The sequence below is a fragment of the Pipra filicauda genome, unplaced genomic scaffold (genome assembly GCF_003945595.2).
Source record: "Pipra filicauda isolate LSUMZ 115617 unplaced genomic scaffold, ASM394559v2 scaffold646_size190468_pilon, whole genome shotgun sequence".
Lineage (NCBI taxonomy): Eukaryota > Metazoa > Chordata > Aves > Passeriformes > Pipridae > Pipra > Pipra filicauda.
The window spans coordinates 1,943-10,405 of record NW_024104805.1 but is presented as its reverse complement, the minus strand read 5'-3'; the positions used below and the strand labels follow the sequence as shown (position 1 = coordinate 10,405).

The 8,463-nt window shown below is 50.7% G+C and overlaps 1 protein-coding gene across 1 annotated transcript; it reads left to right on the top strand.

The window, feature by feature from the left end:
• The first annotated feature begins 202 nt into the window (after positions 1-202).
• RPL6 (ribosomal protein L6) lies at positions 203-4,208 on the top strand. Its single transcript, XM_027714881.2, has 7 exons — positions 203-322; positions 849-1,082; positions 1,166-1,264; positions 1,716-1,859; positions 2,767-2,815; positions 3,357-3,541; positions 4,008-4,208. The coding sequence occupies exons 2-7, from the start codon at positions 849-851 to the stop codon at positions 4,158-4,160; spliced, it is 864 nt and encodes a 287-aa protein (XP_027570682.1). The 5' UTR covers positions 203-322; the 3' UTR covers positions 4,161-4,208.
• The last annotated feature ends 4,255 nt before the right edge of the window (positions 4,209-8,463 follow it).

The following is an 8,463-nucleotide window of genomic DNA, read 5'->3' as shown; positions in this document are numbered from 1 at the left end:
CTGCGGGACCCCCGGCACCTCCGCACGGAGCCACCGCAGCATCGCCCGCGCGCGGGGCAGGGCGCGGAGGGGGCCGCGCCCCGAACTGAGCGGGTTAAGCGGCGGAGGCGCGGCGAGGCCCCCGCCCGTGCCGGCGGTCCCGCAGCGCTCGGGGGGGGCGCGGGCGCGGTGCCCCCTCCCCGCTGCCGCGGGGCCGCCCCGGGCGGCGCGGGCGCTCCAGGACTACAAGTCCCGTGGTGCCACGCGCGGCGTGGTGACGTCACGCGCGGCGCTGGGGTTACTTCGCGCGGCCCCGGATGTAGGTCCCTTTCCCCCCCGGAAGGTGAGGATGGCGGAGCTCCGAGGGCTCGGCAGGGGCCCCGCGTTCCATCCGCTGCCATCCGCGCACCCCGCGGGCACCGGCGTGGCTCGCAGCCCTCGGGGGATGGCGGGGGGCCGGGACGGGCGCAGCGGGGGAAGAGGAGCGGGCGTGTCGCGGCTCTGGGCGGGCCGGGCCGCGGCGGGATGTGGAGGCCGCGCCGGAGAAGCGGGAACGGGTTGGGCTGGGCCGGGAATGGGGCTGAGCGGGGCTGGCCCGTGACTGTCTTGCCTGTGACCACCCGGGACAGAGGCGGGTGTTTGTCCACGGGCTCCCCACCGAGCAGCGCTGGGTGCGATCGGTGAACTCGTCGCTGTTGTAACTAGCGCGGAGCAGCATTTTGCAGGGAGCAGTGGTTGCTCAGCCGCGGCTGTAAAGGCGGCTGACAACTGTCAGAAAGGTGTAAGGGATCGCTTCGATTCTTTTATTTTGTTTCTGTCATTCGAAGTGTGCGCACCTTGTACTGAGCCCTAGTTTGTGTGATCCTCAGATGGCGGGTGAGAAGGCGCCCGCGGAGAAGAAGCCGGCCAAGAAGAAGGCAGGAGAGAAGAAGCCGGAGCAGAAGCCGAGCCAAAAGGCAGCCGGGGACAAGAAGAAGAGGGTGAAGAAGCACCATGCCAGCAGGAACCCCGTCCTGGCCCGCGGCATCGGGCGGTATTCCCGCTCCGCCATGTACGCCAGGAAAGCCCTGTACAAGCGCAAGTACACGGCTCCAGAGACAAAGGTGGGATGGGAAACACTGTGTTTGAGCCACCGGGGTGCCTTTGGTTTGAAATGTCAGGAGCTCTCCCTGTTCTTTGCCTACAGATAGAAAAGAAGAAGAAGCAGAGGCCCCGTGCCACCATCACCAAGCCAGTGGGTGGAGACAAGAACGGAGGCAGCCGGGTGGTTAAAATCCGGAAAATGGTATGGAAAAGCAGTGGGATGTTCATGTTTTGGGGCTGTTCTGGGTAACCTTGGGCTGCGTGATGAGCCTCTTGCCTGAGGCAGCTTAGGGACCTCAGGCTCAGCTGTGCTTCAGTGAACTGTTGGCAATGCTCACCTTGAGATACAGATCCAGGGTTCTTGGGACATGGTGGAATTTAGGGTGGGAATTTAGGGAATGGTTGTAGGCACGAGCAGCTTCTGTGCTGTTTCTGTTGCTGTGCTGAGGTGGAAGCACACACAGAAGTACAGAGCTGGCTGCAGCTTTCACTGTGCACCGTTGCCCAGGAAACACTCCGTGTGTTCCCATCACCGGCTGCAGCAGAAACAAATCCTTCAGAAAGCTGAACTTTGGGAAATAGGGAGAATCTTGGTGAGGGGTTTCTGCCGTGTGGAATGCAGGTGTTAAACCACGTTGCTGCTCTCCCCTCAGCCCAGGTACTACCCCACGGAGGACGTGCCCCGCAAGCTGCTGAGCCACGGCAAGAAGCCGTTCTGTGAGCACAAGCGTCGGCTCCGCGCCTCCATCACCCCGGGCACGGTGCTCATCCTGCTCACCGGGCGGCACCGCGGCAAGGTGAGCCCCCCTGGTGCCCCCCCAGCCCCACGGGGACCTGAGATACCCCAGATCTACCAGCTGATGTCACTGGTCAGCCACTGGGTGCAAATCCATGGCTTGTGTCTGGATGCTTCCCTTGCCCGGCCGTTAAGGGATGCAGACTTTAAATGTTTTTTAAATTAGTGTTTTTCTGCACAGAGCTGGGAGTAGGACAGGCTAATCCAGTTGCTTAGACAAAATTAAAGGAGTCTTGCAGTGCAGAGCAGCAGACCCAGGTCATATTTCTGTTGCTGCTGCAGCAAAGGCAAAACTTAGTCTTTTAGTAGCTATTGCAAAGAAAGAATAACATTTTCATTCTTAATCTAATTATTAAGGTAACAGTGTACTGTTATGTTCTATGTTTCATCTTAATGATGGTTAACTAACATCCTTTACATCCTTTATTTTCTTGAACATTCTTGCTTTATGTCACATTACATAAAGGTTGTTGTTCAGAGAAGGCAAACTTGACCAGAAACAGTGAGACATAGCTGGGGGATGGCTCTGACCGTGTGATGTTGTGATGCCTTTCTGGGTTTTATCCAGTTCCTGCCTTTAATTCATATAAAGAATTTTGGGGATGGGATGGCTGTTGCCATCCTGTAGGATGGGCAAAGAGTAAAACTGTAGTAATTGGGTTTGCTCTGCCTTGAGCGATGAGGCACATGGAGAGTCCCAGAGGAGGTCCCTGGCAGAGCTGTGCTCATGGAAGTGCTGTAGTTTCGATCCCAGGGTGGCAATTCCTCAGGTTGCACAGCTGCACCCACACCTGGAGCACTGTCAGCGCCTGTACCAGTACCAGGCCTAGTTGGGCACAGTCCCAGTTTGGCTGTGGTACTGGAGTGCTGGCACCTGAGAGCTGATGACACATCTTGTTCCTTTACAGCGTGTTGTCTTCTTGAAGCAGCTGGACACTGGCCTTCTGCTGGTTACAGGTAAAAACATTTACATACTCGTGATATTTTTGTTTGGTTTGGGGGTTCAGTGGGTTTGGGGTGGGTTTACCAAGTTCAGGTTTGTCTCTGGGGTCAGTAGCACAACCAGTCTGCATGTGGGTGCTTTGGCACGTCATGTGTTCATGGGACAACATGGAATCACGTTTTGTGGTGGAGTCCCCATCCCTGGAGGTGTTCAAGGAATGACTGGACGTGGCACTCAGGGCTCTGGACTGAGTGATGAGGTGGGGATGAGTCACAGATTGGACTCCATGGTCTGGGAGGTCTTTTCCAGCCTGAATGATTCTGAGATTTGTGACTTTGCAGGAAGGTGGAGGGGAGATAATTAAGCTTCAGCATCTGACTATGTAGAAGAGACCGGGAAGCATTTTTTGGTATTTCTAGAGGGGAAGGGCTTTAAATGTTCAGATTTTAGCTGTAGGCATCTCTGAAGGAACTAGTCATCACATACACTACAAAAGTTCAACTTCAACCGTTTTCACCAAAAAAGCTGATTTTGTTCTCTTCCCTCTGCCTTCAGGCCCCCTGGTTGTCAACCGTGTCCCCCTGCGTAGGGCCCACCAGAAGTTTGTTATTGCCACATCTACAAAGGTTGATCTCACTGGAGTGAAAATTCCCAAACATCTCACTGATTCCTACTTCAAGAAGAAGAGGCTGCGGAAGCCCAAGCACCAGGAAGGGGAGATCTTTGACACTGAAAAAGAAGTAAGAGATGTGGTGATTCATTGATCCTGAATTCCCATGTGACCCCAGGCCAGGCTCCAAGGGGGGAATAGCAGGGAACAAACAGCTGGATTTTAAGTGGCCCTTAATCAAATGAGGTGATGCCATTAAAATAGATTAATACAGCACTGAGATAAAACCTTGCTAAATTTGGGGATTCTTCTCTGCTTATACCTCAGCAGACCAGCAGCAGGGATTATTCCAGTTAAATAAATAAATATAAATCTCTTTTTTGAGTGAGAAACACTTTTCCTGGTTGGATCCTGCCAGCAGCATAAGCCAAACAGTGGCTTCAGTGCTGAGCTACCTCAGGTCTCCCACCCTTATTTAGAACAAATGAAGATTTCATGAGAATGTCAAAACTTAGGGGTTTCCCTGAATTTTCTCCTCTCTGCAGAAGATTCTGAGGTCATTGTGCAGGATTTTCATGTTCTTCTCTGCTTTGTAGAAATACGAGCTGACGGAGCAGCGCAAGGCAGACCAGAAGGCCGTGGATTCCCAGATCCTGGCCCGGATCAAGAAGGTGCCTCAGCTCCGTGGGTACCTGCGCTCCACCTTCTGCCTCTCAAATGGAGTCTATCCTCACAAATTGGTGTTCTAGGCCTTCTGAAAGCACCACATTAAATTCCAAGGGAAAAAAAAGCAAGGATTTCTGGTGTGTTCTTTGCAATCTATGATGGCACATGTTGCACAAGGCTTGCCATGCATGATTTAACAGGTAGAAAAGCGCCTGTGGCATGGAATCCTGAGGGACTACGTGTAATGACCAGAACTTTGAGTGCAAGATTTGGGGTGTAGTAGTTTTGGTTGGTTGGGTTGGGTTTGTTAAATTTTTTTTAACTATTTAATATAAACAGAAATTCAGCTTTCTTAACTTTAAATGAGCTGGGGAGGGATCCTGAAGAGATTTTCTTTTGGGCATAGCAGATAGTGCTGGGTTGCCACAGTGCACAATAAAACCCAGCCTCATTCCTGCTGACATACTTCTCTCCACGCTTGCTGTGCTGAAACCAGGGCTTTGGGGTTTTTTTTTTTGTGGAGAACCAGCTCTGTCAATAAAACTTTGCAGGTAATTCAGCATTTTAAACCTTGTGTGCAGCTCTTGAGACGGTGTTTGACAAACAGCTTTGATTCCTCACTCACCGCATGAACCTCAGCAAATATAGAACTTTTTAGAGGCATTTCAGGAGCTATGCCTTGGATTTTAAAGTGGAAGCACTGGGAATACTTGAGTTTTGCACAGTAACTTATCCCTGGAACCATAACAAAATTTGGAGAGTGTGTCCCTTTCCTGTTCTTTGTTTATCCTTGTGGGATGGAATGCTGTTAGTTGGGAGGAATACCACCTGCTTAGATCAGAAGGCAAATCCTTAATTCTGTAGGCTTGGAAATTGGTTGAAAAGCTGTTTCTGTGAAAGGGAAGTATTTTTCTATCCTGGGAGACTTCTGGAGTCTCAGTAATTTTTCCTATTTCTAAAACTTTTTGAAACTGAGTTGAAAAAGTTAGTCCTGTGTGTTTTCTTATCTGTCACAGTCAGCAGAAATCTGGAAGAGGATGCCTGGGTAGCAGTAGCTCTGCTCTTACAAAAACCAGGGATGTACATATTAACAAACCTGGCAGGCTGGAGCTCTTTCTTAGCCAGACTTCTGCAGGAATGGAGGATTATGTAACTGCACCATCTGGCTGCCCATTAATTCTGAGCTCAGAGTAGCCAACGGGGTCAAACTTGATGAGGAATAAGAGATTTCATCAAATTCATGCAAGATTTATGAGAAGGGGATGGGAAAGGGAGCAACACAACCCTGTCTGAGGTGGGAGCTTACATGGCACATACTGGCCACGCTCGTTGGGAAAGAGGAATTGGGCTTTGAGTGCTCCAGAGGCAGTGGAATAACTCAGACACCTGCAGAACACCTGGCTGGCACCCAGGGGCTACAGGTATTGGTACAGCTGGTGCTGGGGGGTGTTAAATGTGTGTGGAAGTAACAGCACTGATTACTTAGACCATCTTCCTCTGGATAATTAACAGGCTGGGAGAGCTGAGGGTGTTCACCTGGAGAGGAGAAGGCTCCAGGGAGAACTTAGACCCCCTTCCAGTGCCTGAAGGGGCTCCAAGGGAGCTGGAGGGACTTTGGACAAGGGCCTTGAGTGACAGGACAAGGGGGAATGGCTTCCCACTGCCAGAGGGCAGGGTTAGATGGGATGTTGGGAAGAAGTTCTTCCCTGTGACTGGTGAGCCCTGGCACAGGTTGCCCAGAGAACCTGTGGATGCCTCATCCCTGGAAGGGTTCAAGGCCAGGCTGGACAGGGCTTGCAGCAACCTGGTTTAGTGGAAGGAGTCCCTGCCCATGGCAGGAGGTGGGACTGGATGAGCTTTATGGTCCCTTCCAACCCAAACCGCTCTGGGACTCTCTGTAAGTCCCAGGAGGTTCAGCAGGGGGAGGCAGTGAGCCGGCTGTGTCCCGGTGCAGAATTCCTGCCCTGGCTGAGTGCGTGTTTCTGTTGCTCTGTGCTGTGTTCTGCCCTGTGTTCTTTATTTTTCCCTGTCATTTTGTCTATGATGAGTTACGTTTTCTGTTGTACTTGGTTTGCTGGATCATGGGTATAGTCAGAGGATTTTAAGTTGATGGGAGATTTTCTTGCAGTGGCAGGACTGGCTTGTTCACATAAACAACTCCTAAAAAGATACAAAAGGTTTGCACACATCTCCCTGCTGCTGCTCAGGTTAAGTCCACTGATACTGCCAAGGAAAACTTTTAACCCAATATGCTTAGAAAGCTCGGTTAAAATAAAAATTGTATGTGGGAACACTTATATGGGAAAAGCCCCATTGAGCAAGTGGAATCAGAATAGTTTGTATCAGCACGTGGTATTGCAAGGTCTGCAAACCCAGATTCAGTCACACAAGTTGTGGCCTGAGAGCAAACTGAAGGAGGTACTACTGCTCCAGTCATTCCCTTCCCCTCTGGGAATGGGGAAGTTGCAATAACAAAATAGCCCTGTGGGTTTGCCTAAAAACACAACAGTGTTCTCTGTAATTAATTACTGGTTACCTGACACATTCCTCATCTGTGTATCAGAAGACATGAAGTGATACCTGCACCCATTACCCTTGTTTACTGGCAGGGGAGGCTTTGTCTCCCAATGTGCTGTCAGGAAGAGGTTTGGAAATAGGATCCTGGTATGGAGCAATGGCCTCACGTGCTGCCCTCATCTTGGTCCTGTCACCTCTGTGGTGACCAGGAACACACCCTGCAAGGTGTGTGGGCAGGGAGGGAGGGAGGGATATTTCTGTGCTGCTGTCAATCCCTGGACTGAGTCACTGGGCCCAGCTGGATGCTGGTGTCACACAGGGATGTGGGCCTGATGGAAAATTGGAACACCAAATCCTGCCTTTCTGGGGCTGAGCAGCTCCTTGGGCTTGGAGACAGCACAACCTTCATTGTCCATAAGGAAAGGCAGCCACTGGACAGCTGTGATGTGTCTCTCTCTAAAATATTTTCCTTGAGTGCTGTGAAATCTGCCTTCTTCCTGAGCTGCTCCAGGGTGACGGATGGAAAACAAGAAAAACAAATACTGTACAGGTGACAGACACAGAAACAAAGTGAACGTTCCGAAGGATTTTTCACTGTCCGCTACCTGGCAAATCCTTGCTCCACATAAAGGGCCTTTGTGTGTGCTCTGCCCGTCCCACAGCCATTCTCATTCCGAGCATGCAAACAGTTCTGCAGTCCTGGCTCGCTGAGTCATTGCTTTTCCCTGTGCAGCCCCCACAGAAGAAGCCAGAGCCATCCAAAGCCTCCCTCACCCAATCAGAAGTGCTGGAGATGTGCAGGGCCAAAAATAGTGACAGACTCAACCACAGCAGCACTTCATTAGCATCAAATGTGCTCTTTGCTTCAGCTGCCTAATAAAGTGATATGTAATTATAATAAAGCATCCTTTGGAGAGGAAAGAGAGAGGGATGTTGGCTTTCCCAGGGAATTGGTAATAAGATGTGATGCCTTGTTATCTCCAGGCACCTGTTCTTACCTGTGAGACGTGCAGTGACCCCGTGGGTGCAGTTCCAGCCTGGCTCTGTCCAGCTGCTGTGTCAGGAACAGTCTCAGGGAGGCAGCCACTGGCTTTGCTCCTGGAATGAGGATCCTTTGGGACTGGGATCCTTAGGAGAAACAGTCTTATCTGCAAGACAAAGTACTTTGCAGTGCCAGGTTTGTAGAGAAGGTTACTTTGGCACACGTGGGTTTAACTTTAATTAAGAGAAGATGGCTGTGGCTGGAGTGTGGAGGAGCTTTTACAGGGCTGCCCCACCTTTTGGGACTGGTGGTGAGGAAAATATGCCAAATTCCCAGATGTCCAGGGATTGCTCAGTTCACCTGTGCTATAGGAAATGCCTTGTCATGGAGAGGCTGAACCTTGTCCCCCCACATATTACCACCTGATCCCTGCCCTTCTTGTCATAGTTTGCAGAACTGTTGCCACTGGTGCAAAAAAAAGTCGCTCTGGATCTCCCCACAAGCTCAACAAAGAATAAATAGAGTTTGGGGACAGTTTTTTTGTCTTCACCTGGAAGATGATGTGCTTTAGCATCAGAAAATGGAGGCAAAAGCAGCTGAGGAGAGCTGGCCTAGGCAGTGTCCCTCTAGCAAAACCAAGATGATTCCTTTTGCCCTTCTCCAGGTGCTGATTCCCATCCCACTTTAAATGACTCCAGCATTAGAAACCTCATCCAAATAGACTTTACTAGCAGAATTTGTTTCAGATTCTCTGTATATTCTTTCAGTACATTTTTTCTTGTCCTTCAGTAGAGGGGCTTCCTGGTCTCTCCTTATTAAAATCAACTGGGTTTAAAATCAAAACTGGTTTTTTGCAGCTCCTAGAATTTTATCAGCTCTTACTCTGT